We start from the raw sequence: 24502 nt of genomic DNA on the forward strand, positions 1-24502 counted from the left end.
ATAAATATAAGAAGTTAAGTTTTATAATATATATGTTTGTTTATTATAAACCTTAAAATAAATTAACAGTTTTCTAAAAGCAAATAGGGTGCTTATGTTCGTACAGAAAATCTGAAAACTAGAGTTTCATAATATCAAGAAAAAAGCTTTCTCATCTTTTCTTCAAACTTTTATAAAAACAGTGTGCACAAAACAAAAACACTTGGTGCTCAAAAAAGAAACATCTGAAATGTTTCTCAAATTTGCTATTTTAACAGAATAATGCGGTACTTCATATATGCTTAGAGCAGTGTTACACTTTATTTTAGGATTATCAAATACTTTGAAGAAAAAAAAAAGTACGTCTCAAAAAAGGATCTAAAAAAAAAACAAAAAAACCCAACTTAAAAATAAACTAAATACACTGAAACTACGAAATTGCTGATATGAAATTAAATTGTACGTGAACTGAGCACGGGTCCTCCTAATCATACACTTATAAAAAAGCAATAAGTCAAAGAAAATACTTTGGAAGCTTGAGATTCTGAGATTGAACACATAAGCATGAGAGTTGGCAGGTTTAAATATGCAAACATTATTGAAACATAGTTAGTTGAGCATTATAGGGTTGAAATTTGACCCTTGAACTACAGGTAAAGACACAACATTTGAGGTTTTACAAAAGTAGATGAGGTACCTGATTTAGGGACCGTGGGTCTCAATTTTGGAATGCCTTGGGCAAATAATCCTCCTGGAGGAATGATGGGATAAGAAGAAGAAGAAGCATTTGATTTACTGTCAGTATTCTGCTGTCTGACAGCCGCTCCATTTGAAGACGACTTTCCTCCTCCACCTGAGAAATTTTTTTAAAAAATATATAGTTAACACTATTTTAAAGAATAAAATAAGGGGTCATTCTCTACAAATAGGCTATTTTCAGGTACTGAAAACAAGAAAAAATAGTGTGTCAAGAATTACTTATTTTTTGTAATGTATTACTTTTTTTTAAAAAAGAAAAAAAATTACTAAAATTATTATTAAGAAGTTATCAATAAAGAGACTGATAACATGGTGCGGGAATAATAATTTTAGCTGTGAACATGGTTAAAATAATAATTTTAATGAATATATTTAAGCATATGCCAGTTTTATACGGTCTTAAAAAATAAAAAGTTGAAGAAAATATCTTTGTTAGACTTCAAAAACCTTGAAATTAATTATCTCAGTCTATTAATTAATAGTCTGATGCATTTATTTATTTTAAGTCTAGTTAACAAAGATAGTAATCATCTTAGTCAATTAGACTATTAATTACAATGAATAGTCTAGTTAACAAAGACAAATAATAATAATATCTCTGTTAAAAATACTTTAATATATATTGGAATTAATTAGAACTAGAGTTTAAAAACATTAGAACTAATTAATTTTAGAATTAATAATTTCTCACAAAAGTGTCATTTTTTCACAATGAAGGAATGATAATAGTGAACAAATGAGAAAAATCAAACATTTGCTTTTGAAATTTATACCCATAAATAAAATAATATAAATTCTAATAGTATTTCGAACGAGGAAATTAGAACACTTATTAATTCCTTTTTAGAAGATAGACTAACTTTATAAATTTAAATGAGGGAATAGATTGCAATCTTAACACTTATCTAATTTTCAGTTTCTTTTTATATAGTGAAGAACTTCTCCCAATTTTACTGAAATTTGTTTAGCAGTTTAATCACAACATGTTAAATAATCTGCCCATTATCAACTAGGCAATCGTGAAAGTGAAAACAAGGTTTTGTTGGAAAAACAGCAACGTTTCTGTGTGCTTTAATCAGCGCAACATCATTAATTTATTTTTGCTATCAAAAAAATTAATGCATTAGTTGATAGAATCAATCACTTAAACTATTATACGATGAATCAAACAGTTTAAAATATTTCAATTAAGGAAATTAAAGAGTCATTTATTTATTTTTCAATACTTAAAGAAACAAGTCAAGAAATACAATTAAACAAGAAACTAATTAGTTAAAAGAATGAGAAAAACAAATTTTGGAACTTTACTAATACGAAAACAATTAATGCACACTTTGCATAGGTAAATAGCAGAAAACTCTTGATTCTGCCCTTTAATGCGCATATCAATAGCTTTCGAGCTCCAGCCATAACTTATACACACATTTAAATAAAAAGATTTAAAGTGAATACATCTATGGAAATGTTTTACTTCATAAACATTTCTCCAGAACTCAATAAAATAAAGAAAACAACTTTAATTAAAAAAACTTTTTGAAAAGCATAAATCATTTTGCCCTGTGTTGTCCACATGAAAACTGAATAGTCTTTTCACTAAAAATGACCATGCTTAAGGCTAATCCATTCAAATGGTACTATAATCCAAGCAATAGAAATAGGACCAAGAATTTAATGCTTTGCAACAAGATTGATTACAGAGCATAAGTGTTATACTTATTGCAGAACAACCGTTTATAACCAAAATCTTGATGAATTGATTTTCTATCGTTATTGTTAAGAAAAAAAAAACTCTTAATAATTAAATTATAACCATACCTTTTAAATGATGAACAATTTTATTTTTCCATTTAAAATTGTAGAAAAAGGATTAATGAGTTAAATATCAAAGAATAGATGAATGTCTCACATAATGAAATAAAAAGTTTTTCCCACATTAAAAAAAAATCACACCAGAAGAAATAGATTTCTTCCAAACTATGTAATAGAAATTTTCTAAAAAGTAATATCCAAAAACAATTTTTTAAACAGTTTATTAATCAAATGTAGTTAAAGAATTAATTTCCAAATCGGAAAGAAAATAAATTTCTTAAGATTGCAATCATTGTGATGCTTTTTCACGTGATTTTGACAATCCCGTTATTTTTACTACGATGCAATTACGACAAGCAAGTTTCTAATAGCGGATTTAAATAATCTCTTCTTGATACAATTAACTTGTGCATATTCCATTGTAAACACAACTTATTTAATATTTAATTCAAATTTATATTATTCATTAAAATATGTATATATATATGTCAAACACTAGAAAATTAAGTTTTTAAATTGAAATGAATGATCAAGAAATATACCATTGACGAGAGGTGCACTTCTGTCATTTGTTTCAGCTTTCTTCAGTCGAGCTCCCTTTCTGATTTGAGAGAGGAGAGCATTTCTGTCTGGAGGAGGATCAAAATTATTTGACTTGGTGTTAGAAGAAGCCCCACCGATTTTTGGCAAAGGTGGAGGTGCAGGAGGTGGTGGGGGAGGCATCCTATTCACTCACTCTCATACGAATCTAAAAAAGAAAGAATTTAGAATTATATACACAAAATCAAAATTTTTCTTTAAAAATTATAAAAGGCAGAATTAAGAGCAGAGATGACACATGCTGATAGAGTTTAAAACAGATTAACAAATCAGAACTGTAATAACAGATAACCATGAACGAAGATAGACAGAGAATTCTGTTTCATCAGATTTCCAGACAATTTTGTTCCAGAGTTATCAAAGCTTATCGTATCCAATGGCTTGGACATCATTTTAGATGTGGCAGCTTGAATTCTTGTTAACAAGGTCACCTTAGCAAATTGACAGAACACTAGAAAAAGACCTTATACAAACAAGATGGATGGACTGTGTGAAAGCAGGTCAATCAATGGTGGATTATGGTAGCCATCTGATAGGGTGTGTTGGAGGAAGCTCACATTGGATTGTAGTGCACATGAAGAAGAAAATACAGTATAATTCCATTTATCCCAACGTTTATTAACCAGATTGATCAAGGATTCTGCATTTTTCTTTCTGGCTTTTCTAAAATAAATTTTTTAAATTAAAATCTATTTCAAATTTTTCGAAAAGGGTTGAAATAATTGTCTTTTTAGGGTCTCGGTAAAAGTTCTCCTTTCTGTTCGTATTAATTCCTCTCAGTTTCGATGAGGGTGGTCATTAGAGGGAACTATCTGCCTCACTCATCAAAAAAATCTTTTTTTCTCTCCAGGAGTTAAGAGTGAAGGAATGAGTTTCAAGTTTCCCTTTCACTTTAATTGCATGCTATACAAGCAATTCTTGTCATCCGTTTCGTAAGTGCACGAGATATTTTCAAAAATATCTGTAGACCATCAAAGAATTGTGTTAATGATACATAAAAAAAAAAAAAAAATCAGATTATTACATCAAGATTACAACAAGTGTATCCATTCAGTTTTTGTCTTTTCTGCAGTTGCCCAAACATTAACAGGATGAACCAGTCAGGAGCATTCTACTGATCAGATATTCATTCAGTTGAGAATATATAAGTACCCTAAAATCAATAAATGCAATACAGAAAGGATCCAATTACTCATTAAATATCGCTTTTTCAGTGTGAACAGGGGTAAAAATTAAGAAAATTTAGTAACTGATCACTTTGCATGTCATAGTTTTTTTTAAAGGAAAAGTTAATAAAGTAAATTTAAATGAAAATTTACTATAAAAAGAAAGTTATAATGTTTACAATTATGATGAAATATGCTATTTTGTGATAATAACACAGACAGAAATACGAAACTGGAAATAAAAAAGCATACCATCCCTTTGCTGGTCTGGAGGATTACTGATAATCATTTTAGGGTATTTTGAGTCTCATTTTAGTGATGCCATACTTTAGAGTGAATTACAATTTAGTCCTCTACACTAAAGAATGCAGTCTAAGCTCAATCAGTCTGCAATAGGTGGCATCATTCTCTCTTTAATGACATTATTCTGATGAGGGATTTTATAGAGAATTCCTGCAACATTTTTTCATATTTCTTCACATAAATCTTCTGAACAATCGCTGTTTTTGAAATAAAGCTTCATGAGAGGTTTAGTTTACACATGGGTTGCATTTCTAATCCAATTTATTGCACATAGAAACTTAAGGACACAAAAATAAGCTATAGGTGCAGAATATATAGTGTGAAAACTACACAAATGTAAAAAATTACAACTAAAAAAATCAAACTATACACTTTTTATGAGTTTTAAGCCACACAAAAAGAAGGGGGCTGACGGCGGTCTACTGTTTTAACGTTACTCCACTATCTCTCATAATAAGTTTTACTAAAAACCAGTTCAAACATTTTTCTATCCTAGAAAATACACAGGCCAGACAGTATTAAATCAGATAGTTGAAAGCCTACTGTTTGTAAATGAATAAACATGCAATAAAAATTAAATGAGCCAATCAGCTTTTTAATTTAATATTTATTAGCATGATCCCATATTTATTAAATGTGTTAGATTTCAAACAGTTTCTTAAAATTTATTCACTATTACACATTCACAAGATTAAATTTAAGACGTCAAACAAATTTAATTTGCCAGATATAAAAATGGAAATATTATTATTATAAATAATATTTTCATATAATTTATATTAAAACGCATAATTTGTTTTATATTCAAATAATATTTGAAATATAGATTAAATGATGCCTTGTATATGTATTTTAAGTTTGAATTAATATTTAAATAAAATAACTTTATATAATCATTTCCAAAATGTTTTGTTTATGAGGCAAAGCTAAAATAATCATAAAATATTTAACGAAATAAAAAAAGATAAGTAACATATTAATATGTTTCTTGGTGCAGTAAACATGAAAACAAGATATTCAGCTTATTATACAATAATAAGAGCTGCAAAATTAATGGAAATGTCGAGATCAATCAAACAGCATAAACAAAAATAATAACTCATAAAAAACCAGCTGAATGCTTTAGCTTATATAAGTTTCATACCACAGCACTTGTGATATTGAAAACTTAATTTACATAATGAAGGAACACTTTTGTCTTTTAAGAAAACACAAAATCATTTTTTTTGATATGCAATAGCGAGACATGTCAACTTACAACTACGTATGAAAATAGAATAAGTAATCTATGGAAAATAAATACAACAAAATAATGATTCTTGATAAAGAACTAAGAAAAAATAAATCAAATTTACCCAACTTGTTAACATGGAAACAGTTCATGTTTTCTTTCTATTTCTACTTAATTTTTCAGAAGAATTTTACTTTTCATGTGACACTTTTTTGAATTGACAGTATATCTTTATAGGAATTGACGTAGCTTAAATATTTCTACCTGAGAATATTTAACGCATATTTCGTTTATTATATGATTAAAAGTTTAAAAATTTTTCTTCGTTTTAAATATAAATAAACACAATATTTTTTTTCGCCAGCCCATTTCCTAAATTTTATATCTTATCTCTGTGCTTACACCTTACAACTTTTGAGGTTTTTTTTCTGATTGATGCCAAAGTTCACATATAAATGCGCAATAGTTTTGTATTCCAGGCTTTCTGGTTAAGATGAAAACATTGAACTTTTTAAACGATTAAAACTGTTTAAACTTAAATCGTTGCATAGTGTTATATTATTTAAAAAATTTCGCAATTATAATGAATGAAAAATGAAAAAATTTTAATAACGTAAGAGACAATGGAATATAAAGAAGAAATCTTAATCCTCAAATGCAGCTTCGAATAATCATAAGTTTTAAATCGATATAGCTCAAGTTAGATATTATTTGATTTGTAGTTGTTGTTGTTGTTAATTTACGTCGCACTAGAGCTGCACAATGGGCTATTGGCGACGGTCTGGGAAGCATCCCGCAGGATGATTCGAAGACATGCCATCACAATTTTGATCCTCTGCGGAGGGGATGGCACCTCCGCTTCGGTAGCCCGACGACCTGCGCGCGAAGTCGAGCACTTTACGGTATCACAGTTTAACGAGGACCAATACCGCACACCCTCGGTCCCTACGCAGACTGATCCAAGTGGTCACCCACCCGCACACTGACCGTAGTCAGTGATGCTTGACTTCGGTGATCTGTTGGGAACCGTGTCTTAACGATCAGTCCACTGCGGGACAGATATTATTTGAACTATATAATTTATAATTATAATTCTGGTCTCAGTTTTTTGAATGAGATGAAATAAACTGGATATTTATCAGTTTTGTAGCTTGCGCCACCAATCAAATGCGATACAACCGCATGCGGTTTTATTGCGACAATGAAATTTTTCTTAAATATACGTTCCCGCAGTGGACGTAAAGGCCCAGTTCCCAGTAGAACACTGAAATAAAGGATTGCTGGCTGCGTTAATAAGACGGTAGGTGACCACTTTGATAAGCCTGCGTAGGGACCGAAGTTGTGCTGTATCAGTCCTTGTTGAACTGTTTTACCTTAAAGTGCTCGACTCGCAGCTTATCGGCTATCAAAGCAGTGGAGCCATCCCTTCTACAGAGGATCAAAATTGTGATGAATGTTTTCGGATCATCCTCAGGGATATTTCCCAGGCAGTCGCTGATAGCTCATTGTGCTGCTCTAGTGCGACGGAGGTAAAGCTATCTAACTTAACAGGTCCCGCAGTGGACTGATCATTAAGACACGGTTCCCAGCAGATCACCGATGTGCGGGTGGGTGACCACTTGGGTCAGTCTGCGTAGGGACCGAGGGTGTGCGGTATGGGTCCTCGTTAAACTGTTCTATCGTAAAGTGCTCGACTTCGCGTACAGGTCGTCGGGCTACCGAAGCGGGGGTGCCATCCCCTCTGCGGAGGATCAAAATTGTGATGGCATGTCTTCGGATCATCCTCAGGGATGTTTCCCAGACCGTCGCCAATAGCCCATTGTGCAGCTTTAGTGCGACGTAAATGGACAAAACAAACAAACAAACTAACTTAACAGTACAATTTTCGATTCAAAAATTAAAAAAAAAAAAAGAAATTATAAGTTTTTTTTTGCAGTAAAAATGCCATTATTTTATTTTATTGTCCAAAAATATATTTGGGGGGGGGGCTAGGCTGTCATGAACGGCAAATAACTACATGGAGCAGATAACTCTGGGCATGATTTATAATCCGTCTTATTGCACTTTAAAGGTGTAATACTATTTTGTAACTATACTGAGTGAGATGCATTGGCGAGGAGCAATGCAGTGACGAGTTTATGTGAGAAAATCAAAGCTTTAAATTTATTAAGCCATTGAACAAGTTTAATCAATAGGGAGACGTTAAGCTGCGAGTCCGTGAGGGAGTACTAAACGAGCAGACTTTCATTTTGATGGTTTATTTATTATTGTTTATTGATACAACATACATTTGCTGGCTTGTGTGCTCAATTAAGGCTCATAAACCTTTGTCAAGTAGAAGGACAGATAGCGCAATACGGAGAAGGACATCACAAAGAATACATCCAGGGTTACGGGGGATTCGAACCCGCCACCTCCCCGCTTAACAGAGAGTTTGGCGGGCGATACCGCTTGGCCAGGGAGGCCCCTCCATTTTGATTATTTATTTTATTGAAATTACATACATTTGCTGACTTGTGTGCTCAATATAGGCTTATAAGTCATTGTCAAGTAGAAAATACAGATAGAACAATTCAGAGAAAGACATCACAAAGAATACATCCAGGGTTACGGCGGGATTCGAACCCGCTACCTCCACGCTTAACAGAGCGTTTGGACTCCATTTTGATGGAAGTGCGAAGTTGTGATTTTGTGAAAGTGAACCATCTGGACACCGAAGGTCACTAATTTACGATTATAAAAAATTATTTAATTAATAATTAAATTTTATATCTATCTCAATTTCATACTGTAAAGTTGGCCTAGAGTCAATACAGGTGACCAAAATAATGTGTGTGACAGGGATAACCCTATTCTGAGAACGATTTGATGCCTTTAAGGGCTGTTTTCACTTGATGCGAAAAATACGCAAATATCATAGTTAGTGAAAGGGACCAATCTCTTTGCTCGAAAAATTTTTGAGTGCGTGAAAATCGCTTGCGAAAGAGAATCAAATTAGTGGAAAACATATATTCGTGAAAAACTCGACAGTCAGGTTCTAGTGCTAATAAAATGAAATAAAAAATATGTTCAATAATAGTTCTAAATTCGTCGATAATAAAATAAAAAAATGAAAAAATAAATAAGAGTTTTTAGGCCTTTACAAATGGAGGTTATAAAGAACAGAAGAGGTGCTAGTTAATTCGCTTACTGGGACAGAAATGCATTCTCTTTTTAATTAGGAACCGTCTTTATGCTTCATTCTGACACAAATTCGTTTTAAATAATTTTAACCCCTTCTTTGCTTTTATAGACCACAGTGGTTATTAGTCGGAGTTTGATTATGCTTTTATTCATTCGCACTTAAATATTAATTTGTTAACCCTAATGTTCATGGGTTTTTATTAACCTTTAAAAGGATTATAGAAATTCAGGGTGTTTTGCATTGACCGCCTTTGGATTATTACTTTTATATTTCTTAAGATTGAAATCCAGATTTTTGATGGTCTAAAAAATTCCATTTAAAGGCATTTATATTAATTATTTAGATCATCAAAACCTGGATTCTAATCATGAGAAATATAAAAATAACGATCCAAAGAGGTCAATACAAAACACCCTGAATTCTTATAATCATTTTAAAGGTTAATAAAAACTTATGAAGATTAGGGTTAACAAATTAATATTTAAGTGAGAATAAAAAAAAAGCATTATCAAACTTTGACTTATTACCACTGTAGTCTATAAATGCAAAGGAGGTTTATAATAATTTAAAACGAATTTGTTTGAGAATGAAGCATGAAGACGGTTCCTTCTTAAAAGAGAATTCGATTTTATGAAGTTACACTCAAATATTTTTTCTTATTTATTTTCGTGTAAATCATGGAAAAGTTTTTTTTAAATTTATTATTTTAGAGTTATTTTACTTCATACGAAGAGCATAATACTTTTCTAGATGTTCATGTTATGAAAATAAAGATTAACTGTAATCTTTATCATTTGGCATGATGATGTTGCTCGAGGCATCTCATGATAGCCTCAATCAAACAATTTTCTGAGGTGATCATCCCTTTCGGTGGACGGTGGAAAATCGATCACAGTTCAGTAGTACCTGCATTAATATATTTCATAACTATTAAAAATCGCACTAGTTATAGTACCAGGAGTACTAATTACCATTATTTGCGTTAATGAAATATGTCGATATGTTTATGGTTCCCCTTAGTAAAACTTGTACCTTTTCTCTATTGGTTTTACATTTTAGTATATAACTTATTTTTCTTTATTTCAATTAACGATGATTTTAAAGTATTTAGCAATTCTGGAAAACGTTTTGAAAAGATAACTATAAACACTTGGTTTCAGATAACTTTAAAAATATTAGTTGAGTGATGTAGCTCCAATCCATATGCCTTTCACGTTGTTGTCTGAATTTTTTTGTTTTTATAATTTTATAACCGTCGTTGAACAGCCGACCGAATTTTTTTGCGGTTTACGACTACTAATGTTCAACTCCGTAGCCTTGTAATTTTGAACCCAATCCAGAAGACAAGGAAACTCTTGGATCAGGTAGTGGGAGAATTTTTCCTTCGTGGAGGACTTTTCTGATGGAACTAACCAGCATTTGCGTTACATGGGGAGGAAGACCACAAGAATCTCCCATGGTTAGCCTGACGGCAAGGGGACTCTAACCCATGATCCGTCTACCACTGAGGATATTTCACGTCAGCACTATAGTCGGTGCAAGCCGGATGCGGAATTCGTATCGACCAGCCATCGCCAGGATCGAACTCCGGTTCACCTCATTGGAAGGCGATGCTCTATCCCCTTAGCCATCGAGGCTCTGATGACTGAATTTGTAAAAAGTAATTAAATATTGAAGAACGTGCGAAACATATTAAGCCGAATCGTCTACAGTTTTATTTCTAACAATGGTTGATGCTGCACTAGCGAGAAAAAAAACTTTTAAACATTTCTCATAAACGGACTAAATAAAATTTTCAAACGATTCTTAGGATCGGACAGGACCCAATTAAGAGCAGCTGAGGCATGAGAATATTAATATTTATATCACTTTCCTTAACAATATTTATTACATTATTTCCCTAACAAAATTATTTATATCACTTTCATTTTTATGAAAATTTCCTAAGTTACAAAAGTTACATCTACGTGCATTGTAAAATTTGTGTTATACGCATCATGCGACTTGATTCTACACTAATCAAATGTTAAATTTGTCCAAAAAGCCCCCAACCCCCTATCTGTTGAGAATATGATTGGTAAATTGTATTTATCGACGTGATGTATACACAGTAAGAACAACACTTTCAATTGATTTTAAATTTTAGATTGAATAAAGCATAGTGGCTACTTTTTCACAGTATAAAAATTAAGAATATTGTAAAAATTTGATGAATTTCTTATTATTTCACAAAATTTATGTTTTGAAGTATATAGATAACTTAAAGTATTGAAAACTTTTTTCTTTCTTTTTTAGTATTTTGTCATTTTTGCATTTACCACTGATGAAAATTATGTCTCAATTTCTCTTAGTATACATGTTTTTATACAATTGCATGTGCTAACAGGAAATTTTACTACAAAATAAAAGATGCCTCAATTTGGTTTTCTTGTTTAGTTACAAGAAAATTAGTTTTTCTTATTTTTATTGAAATAGTGGAACACTTTGATGTTTCTGACGCTATTTTCGAGGAAATTTTTCGAACATCTAGCTTTAAATGTTTTAACTCATTTTTCTATTTCCCTTTTAAAATAAATTTTTCCTTTTTCTTATGTAAAAGAGATAAAAAAAAAAGATTTAAAACTGTAAAGAGAAAGAAGAGAGAAATTTATAAACGAAAAAGGGAAAAAAATAAGTAGCAAAAATACTTTTTAAAAGAGAAGTAGAAAAATTATTAAAAATAATTACGACAGTTATAACAAGAGAGATAGGGATGCCCTTAAAGTGAAAATGCTTTCCCTCCCTACACAACTTGGAGATTCAACTAGAATCAGTTCAATAGTGATTTCTTATCTCAGTATTTAATTGACGTACCCAATAAATCCAGTAATAAATATATTAAGTATATTTCTTTTAATCTTCAGTTTCTAAGGGAAGTAACGTTTCCCCGATTGGTTTGTTCTTATGATGACGTAGACTCCAACCAATTTGATTGGGTGATAAGGAACAGTTTAGGGGCTATCAATCTAAGTTGGCTAATAAAAGTATCATTTTCAACCCCCGCATCTGGAAGGAAATCCCAGTCAATAAACTTTTATGTATAATCTTTATTTTTGCTTATTATTATTAGGTCTAAATTTTATCCCTATGGGATCGAGAACTAAATGAGTCCTAACACAAAAAAAAGTTTTTTTTTCATAGAATAATTAATAATTTTGATGTAATTATCTATTTATGGTAACTTAATAAAAAATGATTCGTGAAAGAGAGCTGAGGCAAGAGTTACCCATATTGTTACACGAGGTCCAGAAAAAGCACACATTAACAGTAGCAGAAAATTTTAATAATTTAAAAACATTTCTTTTAACATTTGAAACTTTAGTTTAACTCCGGGTTTACCTGAACTTATTTTTCTTTAAATTTTCAAAGACCATTGGATACGAAAGAGAATTTGCCATAAAGAATTTCATCCACGGTCCTCTTAATGTAACTTTGCAGAATATACTTTGTTTCTCTAAACTGTAGTACTTTATTTAGGACGATGCACTAGAGTTGGGATACATTCCTGAGGATGATCCGATAATGATTTGATCCTCAGTAGAGGGGGAGGCACCCTTAGCGTGCGAGCACTTTATGGTAGAATAGTTTAAGGAGTCCCGAGCACCCTCGGTCCGGGATAATCAAAGTAGTCCACTTAATGACCGCTGCCAGTGACTTTTGTGATCAACCGTATGTTATGATCAGTGCACTTTGGGATTTAGCTAAACTGAAAAAAAAAAGTTCCCTGAAATTGTAAAGATATTTCAGCAAATTTATTTATAGAAAAAGTGAAATAAGTAATATAGCTAATGAAGTTTTATAGGAGAGAACAGATTTCGATTCTTATTTACTTTATGAACATCTAATTTGAATTTTCTACTTTAATTTATCTTGTTTATTTGAGGGATGAGGGGAAAAATGCTGACGAAGAATACTATCTGATGGTGAGGGGGCACATTTTATGTCACACTTGATTGGATATGATCATTTATCAGAACAGGAAAGTTAAAAATAAAACAAGTTTTCCTCATTCAGAAGAGTTTCGGTTCAATAAACACTTTGTCTTGCTTAGAAAAGGGATTTGTTTTAAAATCACATGAATTTGAAACAAATTGTTTTCATAGTACGAAACGATGCTTTCTTCATTTAAAAAGCTTTTCCAATCAAAGCACTTCAATAGAAAGCAGGATTCTGCTCAAATACACACAGAGCTGAAGCCGCACAAGAATGGCAAATTTTTCTGATTTTCTAATTGAAAAGAATGGCCACCTTGTTCACGAGATTCGAACCTAATATGTCTTTGGTCTATTTTGGATCCGCCTGGCTACTGTCAACACATGTGCCTGTGGAGGAACAGTGTGGCAATTTGCAATAGAATGTCCGCTTACCACATCCAACCACTTTCGCTTACCACATCCTACCACTTTAAACAACCAAAGCTAGAATTCCTCATGCAAGTGGTCACTTGAGGTGTCTCTCGTATGTTCAGGGGCAAAAGACTTTTGGACTTTGCACTAAATGTAGGACTGCTCAGGCTTCGCCCGAGCATATTCTAAACTGTATCGATTTTAAGATCGACGAGGTTTTTTCAAATCCTCATCTGTTTTTAGACTTCCTGGACATTTTTGGACTTATGGAATTGGTCTAATTGGGATGGACCTCTTGGGGATTAGAAACAACAACAACAGAATTCCTCATAGCCTGGAAGAGATCCATCTATAAGAATCAAAAGTTGGAACAGAAGGCAACCAACTTGATTAATTTTCTAGAAAAATACGAGGAAATCCTGAAATAAATTTTTATCAAAAAATGACAAAATTATGCAATGATGAGCACCAACCACTATTAAACTTTTCAAATTAGCTCTGGATACTTTCTAATCAAAATGCCCTAACTAATAGAAAAATCGTTTCTTTTTTCTCTTTTTCAGTTTTTGTACTTCTTTTAAATTTTAAGTTTCTTTTTATTTTCTTCTTTTTTTGGTTTCTAGCTGATATTTTTTCTCTTTTTTTTATCTGTCTTGTCTTCCAACCTTAACAATTAACCGATAAATGCCCCCTTTAAGGGTATAGGCGCGGGGTTAAATGCTGGTGTGTATGTTGTTCTATTTTGGAGACAAGTTTTGTTTGTTAAATCTTTTAAGATGTAATCATTCGTAATACAGTGAAGTGAGCAATCAGAGAAAATATGAGTCCATCGACACTCTCCATTAAAGATTACACTTTTGGAAATTTGGAAATATTTTACAATTAATGATGTCTTCATGATTAATTAAAAGTTTGATCACGTTTACAAGCATTAAAATAATAAATTTACGAGTTATTTTTTGTCGTTCTGTCATTATTATTTGTCATGAAATTTTAAACTTTTTATGACTCGTGTGGTTTTCATGGTTCATGTGACTATTTAATGAGTTCATGTGGGTCAAAATTTAATCATCTGAAATTCATTTCAAAACAGTAGATAAATGATTTTTTTTGAAATGTTTTTCTTTCTAAAAGCGACTAGTTGTACCACCTCTTATGACGAGAATTCAAATACAAATTGATACCTTTTCAATCAACAGGTTGATTTTACATAAATCTTAAACGCTTTTAAATTCTCTTTCTATTTTGCCTTGTCTCAAAAATCAAACTGAAAACGAATGCTGACGTAATCCAGATTTCAAAATTTGTTGGAAAAAAAAGAAGAAAAACAGTCGATATATTGCGATATTCATCTAGCAAGAAGAAGTCTTGACGGACGATAAACAGGAGGATCTAGAGGAGAGGGGGTGGGAGGGAGGAGAAGGAAAAGGGATGAAGACACCTACAGAGGATGTGGAAGCTCTCTTCTTCCTCCTTCTTCCATCACTTCTGCGGAAAATGTTCCGGAAAGAACGTCTCTACCCCCAGGGTTGGTATGTAGTTATCGTTTTCATCCTCATTTCAATGTTTAGTTGGAGGCTCATACTTTTAGTCTTATTATTTGCAAACTGTAAACAGTGTAAAAAAATTAAATGACTAATTTAAATTACCACTCTCATTGCCACGAAAACTTAAAAATTATCAACATTACAAAATTTTTGCATAAAAATTAAAGAAAACGTTTTTTTTTTGCTAGAGGAAATTAACATTTTTTGTTCAATAAAATTATTTTTAAAGATGCCATAACAATTACTGTGAAGGCAATTTTGCAATAATTTGCTCATAAGTCAATTATTTTGATATAATTTTTTTCTATCTGTTCTAATGCATCTGTGATTACAATCGACAGTGGAGGACCAATATTTTGAAACTGATTAAATAAAATAAGTCTTAATTAATTTCTAAATTTTTTAAAATGAATTTTTAAGATTTTGATATAGTATTTCTTTTGTTTTCACGAGAGTTTTTTTAATACTAGGCTTTCATCTTTGTATCATTTGTGTGTCTCGTGTCTCGCAAATCATAAGAAGCATTTTTTTGGCAGTTTGGAACAAACAGTTTTTATTTGTGAATTTTAAAGATTTAGAATTATTTTTTTTTAATATATAGTATAAAATTTATAAATATGTAACGATGCATATGTTTTTCGTTTTCTACTACCTTCCACTTCGCCAATTTCATAGAATTTAACATAAAAAATTAAATTTCATTTTTAGTTTGGATAATTTATTTCAAGTTTTTCTCATAAAAAAAAAATTACCAAGCCGCGGTTTTTGAATAAGAAAAAATAAAACAACATTGATTAAGAATTTACACATGATGTAACAGCCAACCTTTTCAGAGATTCAGCCATAAATTAGTGAAAAAAAAATGCGAGCCATTAAGATAAATTTACATAAGAAGCACCTGTGACATAACTTCCGAACAGTATGCACGATGTTCCAAAAAATATGCAGGATATTCTGTAACGATTTTGTGACCCAAAAATGACTTACAATTTGAAAAATCAATTATAAAGAATTGGAAAGAGTTTGTAGCCTTTTATCATCAAACTAAATTTTGAACAGATATAAAAAAAAAAAATATTTAAAAAGTTCTTCAATCGATGTGAAATGCCTCATGCAACAATAGACGTCCATTTCAACTAAAATTTTAGCAGGGGAGGGGGGGGGGGGGCTGGAAATTTTACTCTCAGACTGCATCCTGTTATTTTTGAAAAATGGTGCTATTTTGAAAACATAGCGTATAGTTTTCCCCAGTTTGCAGTACTAGTTAGTGATCTATTGAATATTTTGAAACTGAGGGAGAATAAAATGATTGGTTTTAAAAACAGAATGCAGAAAATCGCACATTCCTTCTTTTTTTTTGTTGAGAAAAAGGACCGACAATTAGTAAATTTAGCCGACCTATTTAATGGGTTCATTTAGTCTTGGGGTGACGGTTTGGAAGCAGAAGGATTAACGTAAAATTTTGCTATGAAGTGGTTTGCTAATTATATTATTTACCAAAATTGTAATAGTTAATTTTTCTTTTGATTTACTTAAATTTTCTGTTACATTTAATAACGTACCTTCTGTAAAATTTATGATATTTTAAAAATATTTTTATAAATTAACGGTACATTGAATGAAAAATGTTTAACTATCAGAGTTTAACTTTTAATCATCTGATAACTATAAGTGTAATTTAAGTGCGATCTACCTCACTATAACCTCGTCAACTTTTCGATACTCTGAGAGAAATTTCATCTCATTATAACTGTTGAACAGAATTATAAATAGAATGTTGTCTTATGGAACAGAAGTGTGTCTTTAATGTATCTCCGTATCCTAGTCATTTTAAACCACCGTAAAAAAAAGTAACTAAAGGAAACAGTAACAAAAAGGGCAGATTTGCTTTTTCTGCGAAACTGACGCCTATTTTGCGGTACTAGGAAGGAATAAATTCTTTACAACCACGAAATTTACAAAAAATATGACAAATTCGGTGGGACCGACATTGTGAGAACTATTAAAGCATCACGCATTTGGTGGCTGGGCCACCTCTTCAGAAATTCTGATGCCGTCCCTGCCAAAAAAGTGACTTTTTCCACAATTGAAGGGACGAGACGTAGGGGACGACCACCTACAAGATGGATAGACGACGTTGAAAAGGACCTCAAGCTATTGGGAGTCAACCGATGGCGGGCCGTCGCACCGGACAGGGCCAGATGGAGGAAAATCTGCGAGTCAGCCTTGGCCTGCGAAAGGCTGTTGCGCTTATGAAGAAGAAGAAGAAGAAGGAAGGAATAAAATGAGGTTATTCCGATGGTCTTTCATCACCCAAAGAGAAAGAATAAAGCTATTTAGTTTCAAGTGAGCGAAGATTCATTTTTATAGTACACTGTGAATGTTGCAATGAAAATCTAATAAAATGCTTCCGTATGAGTTTTTGTCGAGTTACATAAACATAAATTAGGAATGAATCTCTGCACATGTAAGAAAATATTTATGTTCTGCTTTAATTAGGTTTCGATCCAATGCTGAGCCTGCAAATCCAAATAAGAGAAACACTTTATTCGTTTTGCTGAAAGCAAATTTAGTATGAGAGTAATACACATCAATCGTATTTTTCTACACTTTTCTTTCAATTTTATTTATTATGATTTTCATTAACTTTAATTAAATATCAATTCCCATTTATAATTTTGTATTTATGTTAATACAGTATCAGGCATTAGATTTTGCAATCTCCTAAGCGAGCACCTTTCTTCATCGAACGCCAGTCTCTAAACAAGGTTTCCCCGAATTGAAATTCTGCCCCATTTCAGCTTCCTTAATAAGATTTCCAAAACTACAATTAATAAGATTACCAAGGTTTACTTAATAAGATTTCCAAGGTTTGGACATTACTGTAAATCTGAATAGGGTTGCGTCGAGAAAATGGGTCGTTTCCGGGTACCCGTTACTGGGTCTGACTAAAAACGATTCCGGTACTCAGTTAATGAAAATCTGTTCGGGTAGACTGGGTAGCGGATCATTGCTGAGTATCCGGTGCATCCCTAGTATTTCTAAATAGTTTGATTTAAAGGAAGAAAAAAAAATACCATTCGAAGGGAATTATTTACAACAATGTTTTCTCGAAATTTGGCTCATGAAAAAGTGCATTTATTATGAGTGAAAATTTTCGAATGAAAAGGGAATTTTCGAGTCTAGTACAAATTGTGCGAATTACACAAAGAGTGAAATTTCTGAAAAGTGAAGTTGAAAGTGTGTTTTTTGTGCGGTGCTCTTTTCGTTGAGAACAAATATCAAAGAATTTAAATGAGTGAAAATGGAGAGCAGTTAAAATATTTATAAATTTCGTTTGGATGCTCTCTTGTTGAAATATTTAAAAGCAAAAAAATGTTGCAGATGCTTCCCTGGAAGAAAAATAAAACTAGTTCGTGACTTTATGAAAGGATACATAAAATGAATAATTCCATATTTCTTGTTTCGTTTATAGAACTCATTTGATAAATATTGGGTAATGTTTTGCTTTTTCAAATGTTATTCGGTCTGACGATGCTTCAAACAACATTTAAGTTCCTCTGTTCTAAAATAGAAGAAAGGAAAAACAATAACTAAATTGACAAAAAGTACTTCTGCTGGATATCGTTCAAAGCAGTGGTCGGAAAAGCTGCATTTCTTCATAGTAAGCAATAACTACTTCATTGTATATGTAGTTAACAATAATTGTAATTATTCGTTTTAAATATAGGAATTATGAACTACTTTAGAAATTTAATCACTACTTCGCTATTTTTAGAAAGCTAACTTTGCCGAGGAATTTATTTTACACTCAATTTTGATTAATCAATTGACTTATTTAAATTTTAGGATTTAAGGAATATTTTACATGAGCCACTTAGTATTACTACTAGTTTATTCTTTTAACCTTCTCGAACGTTAATAATTAATTTACGAAATGCTTAGAAATTTCTAAATACTATTTGCAACTTTGCAATGTCTTTGATGTTTTTTTTTAATATTTCCTCTAAGAAATTAAACACATAAAAATTTAGAGTGCAAAATATGATTTCTTCCATTGAAGTATTCTTTCAGTGTTTTAAGAATGTAGATTTGCATTTGAAGGTACGACCCATTAGCCATTATTCGTAACGGCTAGATTAAATATTATTCGTTATACATAATGGCTAGATAAGAAATAGTGATTATATATCTAATTACTTTTACAATGACTGATCCCTTTGCTCATAACAAACATGCTAATGAATGCCTAAAAATTATGAAATACAATAATAAAGATCCTTACTTTAGCTGCTCTGGAGCATCAGACGTAATTTTTATTAACGTTCAGCCTTATTACGTTTACGATGTCCATTAACGGATCCGCGTAAGAATTGCAATAATCATCAGATTCGAAAAATTAGTTAGCTTAAACCTTGTTTCCTTACTATACTAACTATAAAAGCAGTTGACAGGAATCGCACTTTTTTTTCTTCTGTATCACACTACTTTTTTTATTAAGTTGTGCACTGCACCTACTAAAAATTAAAATTAAGGAAAAAGTTTGATTGCTTTTTTAGAAATGATAAAATACTAAACTTCTTAATTCAAGAAACTCGAAGTTAAATGAAATCATGAAGTTAATTAACCATAATATTCGGTTAACCGTAATACTCGGCATGTAGTGACCAAATATTAAGTTCAAGCAAAATTTGTTTAAAGGAAATATTTTTTTATTTAATTTGTTTTTTTTTTACACACAATATTGTCGGTGAGCTTCTTACTTTGGAGGACAGAGCACAAAATGCGTGTGGACACAGCATTTGATTTCGATTCTCAAGCGGATTCTCCAATGAATTTAATCTAAACGAATTAATCCAAATAAATTCATAGTGTGATGCCGTTCATTTGCCTAAATAACTTAGTACTTTAAAAAAAAAGACTTTTTTTGAAAGGATAAAAAGATTTTTTTTTTGAAGTTAAATATTCATTTTACAGGGTTTTTATGAGTCCTATAAATTTATATAAGTGGTATTCAATGGGTTGTATGAATTTAAATTTTTCAGTACCCTACTATTGCTTTGTGTTCTGAATCCGAAGAAAAGACTGAAAAGTAACATCTGTTCGGAACTTTGCCCAGTCATAATGTTTCAAAAACGAAATCTCTCATTTAGTTGTTAAATTTGGGTTGAACCACCACCCATATATAACACTACTCAAGCTATAACCACCCATATAAAACACCTACTATACCTACCCAATATACTATACCTACCACCACCCATATTTTGATGCTCTTATATAGGTAATATAAAAAGGCAAATTTTGAGTTGTGTCCGTTTTCTTAAACAAGCACTTCGAACTGTATCTTAATTTTTTTAAGCGAGCATCTTGAGCTAGATCCAGAATCAAAATGAAGAGATGTATTACTTTATAGTCAAGTGAAGATTTGACGCATCTCGCTGCTTTCTTTTTTCTTGAAAGACCTCCTTAAATGAAATGAAAGAATTCTCCTCCGTAATGAACACAATACCGTTCCAATTTCATCATCGTAAATTGCGTCTTTAGTTTTCGAATAGAACATAAGACTTCGAAAAGAATTTCATTGATGTCCTGCGAATTCATTGTCGCACAATTTACGAAAATGACTTCATTTCAATATTGGGTACACCCATTGAATCAGCTTTTGTGTAGACAAGTTCTGAAGATAAAAGAAAATAGAATTTCTTAAAGTTTGATCGACAATTTTGGGACGATATTTTATGAATTGTATTAAACTTTTCTTTCTTTCGTTTTTTTAAAAATTTGTTTCCGTTTTATTTGATATGAGATAAAATCGATTTTCACCCATTTCACCATTCTAGAAGAGAACATATTGCTTTTCGACAATAAAATGCATTTTTATAATAATAAATTGGATTTTATTAAATTAGGATTTTTGTCTCAAAAAAAGTGGTCTATTTTATCGTTTCGAATTTTCAAGAAATTTTATTATTATCTCATAAAATAAACAACAAAGTTATCATCCAACTTTGACTTAATGAACGCGACTGCATTATAACATTATAGTTTTTTTTTTATTCTAGTTCTGTTTGAAACAAATAGCATCCTAGCAAATAAAGCATCTTAGTATTGGAAAATCCGGTCATTAAATAAAAAGTTAAAGGTTCCCCTTTTTTTATTCTGCTTATTTCACATACAAATGAAATGGGGTTTAATCATGCACAATTTTTTAAAGTAACAAATTTATAACAGTTTATAAACAGTTAAGCACAAAAAAATGAAATAAAAATATTTATTTCCTACTTCCGTTTTTATTTTGAGGATGTGATATCGTTATCATGAAGATATTTCAACATTTTCCTTTTTTTTCTATATCGAAAATATTGTGAACTGGTTTTTGATGAAAATAAATTCACGCAATTATTTGAAAAGATCTCGTAATTATATTTCAACATTTCCTAAGAAAGTTGATTGAAAGCGTTCGTTTTTATTTCTTAGAAGGTAAAAATATTTTTTTTCTCTACATTAAAAATCTTAAGCGTCGTTGCCGTTATTTTGGGTGTTCAACTCGTCGTTGAGATTTGTTTTGTTGAACAAAAACTGCAAGGCTGAGATATTTGAAATTACAAAGATGTGTAGAAAAATGTTCAAGGACTAAGATGAAATTAAAAAATTAGAATTCGATAATTAGTTCAAAAAAAAAATACTAACTGGTAAACTTGTAGCAAAGAATATCACGCGTCCCTCTCTGCAGGCCACAAAATGTTTTCGAAGTTTCAATTGGATAGAAGTTGTGAAACTCAATGCAGTTTTAAGTGCTTTTTCTTGATTTTTTCCCCAATTCTTTTAGACAATTATTTATTCATTGTTGAAAAATTTATCTCTCTCGAGGTCTTCATTTTCTTAGCTCACGCTTGACTTGATGTCAAAAGTAACAAAAAATGGATGAATAAAAATAAAAGAAAGCCACCAGATGTTGCTAGATATAAATACTAGTAACAATTGTGTCGAAAGTTTCAAAAATATAAAAGAGAGGTAAAAACTGTCATGCATTGTAAATAACAAGTAGTATAATTATTTCTCGTTCATCACTTCTTATGGTCCCGCACATTCCCCGTTTCTAAGATTACTGAATATTTTTTCTTCCAAGTACAGTTCATTATTTTTCTTATCTAGACATCCTTTTATTTTGTTATGATTGTTAACGAAACGTGATCAATAATAATTATTAAAATAAAATTATTATAATTTTACATTTCATGAGCAAAGCTATCTTTTTTTAATTGACGTTTTAGAAAAAACAAAAAAAAAACAATGATGAATGGGAAGCAATCACGGGGGTTTGCGAGCTCAGCGAACAGAGTCAAGAGTCTCTTTGGCAATATATAAAAAAAGAGCAACAATTGAATTGCGATTGTAACAATAAATGAAGTCCCTCCCCCCTACTAAATCTTAAAGAAAACTTGTTGATGCAGCCTCGTGATAAGATTAACTCTTATCTCCTGAAATTGACTATCGCCTGAAAATCAATTAATTTTAGATTCAATTCCAGTCAAATGCGACGTATGTTTCATCAATTGAAAAAAGAAAATAAACTGAGCATCTTTATTTAATTCTCTTCTTTATATATTCATTAATTTATTTTATCTGTTTATTTTATACCTCTATTACATTCATTCATTTAAAACATTTGCTTAAGCATATCTTTATTTTATCAAGTTTTTTAACACATATATTTCAATAACTAATTTCATACTTTATTTTAAAAAATATATTTGTTACATTTATTTACTCTTTACATTTGTTTATTTTATGAATATATTTAAAATAATTTTATAGATTAAACTTTTTTTTTTTTTACATTTCTTTTCTTTATATATTTTATCAAATAATTAAATGAATTTTTTTCATTAATTTAATTCATTTGAATAATAACTTCCTTTATTTTATTTAGTATTTTTATAAATAATTTTACTTACTATTTCATTTCATTCAATTTCAGTCAATATCCATTCATTTTTAAAGTCATATTTTCATTTATTTCTTATAACTTACATATTTCTTCCTTTCAAGCTTTTGTATATTTAACTCCTTCTCTACACTTTATTCATTTCAGACATTTATTTCGCTTTATTATTTCATACATAAAATCAGATTGCAGTTAAAAATATTTGAATTCAGTATTCGACTTTATTTATTTTGAGACAATGCAGCTCTTATCGATGCAGTGTAGTCAGTCTGGGAACATTAATTCAACAAATGTTAAAAAAACCACTAATAATATGAAACTAATTAGTTTTAAGCGTAACTATTCTTAAGACAACTATGAGCCAAAGTATGTGACCTTTTTTATGTTCCGTTGAAAGTCGCACTTCCTGATAATGTCCAGCCTGACAATAATGTCCTGCTTGATAAAAATTTTAAATCAAAATTTGCCGCTCCTACTTTTATTCATTTAATACTTTTCAAATATTTATATATCATTCCATTAATATATTATTCTTAACATTTTCAGTCAATAATATTTATATGTCTTAGTTTCTATTCAGATTTATTTCCTACTTTTTGCTTAATTCAAGCCGTCAATTTATACATGTAATGCAGTATTTTATTAATTTCCCCATTTTATTTGCTTCATGTTTCATACATTTCTTTACATGCACTCATTTCACGCACTGAATAAAATCAATCTATAAATTCATTTATTCAAATTAATAATTGCAGCCGAAAATTTCCTGAATATTACATTAATTTATTTATTAGTTTCGAAGATTAAATCAATTCCTTACTATTATTTTATTGGTCTTATCTATTAATTATGCTCAATTATTGTATAAATTTGCTTTATATATTTATTTCGTGCATGAATTCAAATTACAGTCCCAAAGTGTATTCATTTATTTTACTCAATCGTCCCCTTTATTCCTCTATTTCATTTAATCATTTTAGTTCAGATATTTCAAACATTTTTTTTTAACACAAACCTTCGATTAAACTTAAACATATAATTACATTATTCATTTATTTTGTTCATATATGTATAGATTCCTTTTTATACTTAATACATTTACTTATATAATTTACATACACAGGTCCCCCCCCCTGCACAGTTTACATGTGCGTCCTATGTTATACTTACCATAAAAAAAATTAAAAATTATAATATGAAACAAAAACTCTTTGATGAAGAAAACTTCGGATATTTATAACCATTCATTTTATCTGAATCAAATAAAATGAAAATAGTAATTGCGATGAAAAGATCGAATTAAAGAACTAAATTGAAAAACCGTATACACTTACCAAACTGAAATGATTTTCTTTTTAATAATAGGAGAAAATAACTAACAACAACTATATTAAAAGTTTTGTGAAGAGTTATTATTATATATAAAGTGAGTCAAAAAATATTTTTGGTTTAACTCGTTATTTTTCTGCCGATCAAACATCGCTCCCCCTCCCCCCCCATAACGTGAGAGTTGCACGGCTGTTACTTGAGCCACCGTACATGCATAATCAGTTGAATAATTTACCAACCTCTAAAAAACAGCTAAAAT

General features: G+C 30.7%; 2 protein-coding genes across 3 annotated transcripts in view; one reads left to right on the top strand and one right to left on the bottom strand.

Moving 5' to 3' along the window:
• Window positions 1–6312, bottom strand: part of LOC107444906 (uncharacterized) — a 31825-nt gene extending 25513 nt beyond the window's left edge. The window contains exons 1-3 of one of the 2 annotated variants that reach the window (XM_016059172.4): window positions 5972–6312; window positions 3090–3295; window positions 677–832 (exon numbers count right to left, since the gene is read on the bottom strand). In XM_016059172.4, the coding sequence (XP_015914658.3) occupies window positions 677–832; window positions 3090–3270 (337 nt within the window). In that variant the 5' untranslated portion in view covers window positions 3271–3295; window positions 5972–6312. The remainder of the gene's footprint in view (window positions 1–676; window positions 833–3089; window positions 3296–5971) is intronic. The other variant, XM_016059173.5, reaches the window with a different exon arrangement.
• An 8509-nt stretch (window positions 6313–14821) lies between these two features.
• Window positions 14822–24502, top strand: part of LOC107444907 (trace amine-associated receptor 1) — a 60258-nt gene continuing 50577 nt past the window's right edge. Inside the window, exon 1 of the mRNA XM_016059174.4 lies at window positions 14822–14948. The gene's annotated coding sequence lies outside the window, so the exon portion shown is untranslated. The remainder of the gene's footprint in view (window positions 14949–24502) is intronic.

This window comes from Parasteatoda tepidariorum, chromosome 6 (genome assembly GCF_982258835.1).
Source record: "Parasteatoda tepidariorum strain Cologne lab strain chromosome 6, Ptep-v5.0, whole genome shotgun sequence".
NCBI classification, from domain to species: domain Eukaryota; kingdom Metazoa; phylum Arthropoda; class Arachnida; order Araneae; family Theridiidae; genus Parasteatoda; species Parasteatoda tepidariorum.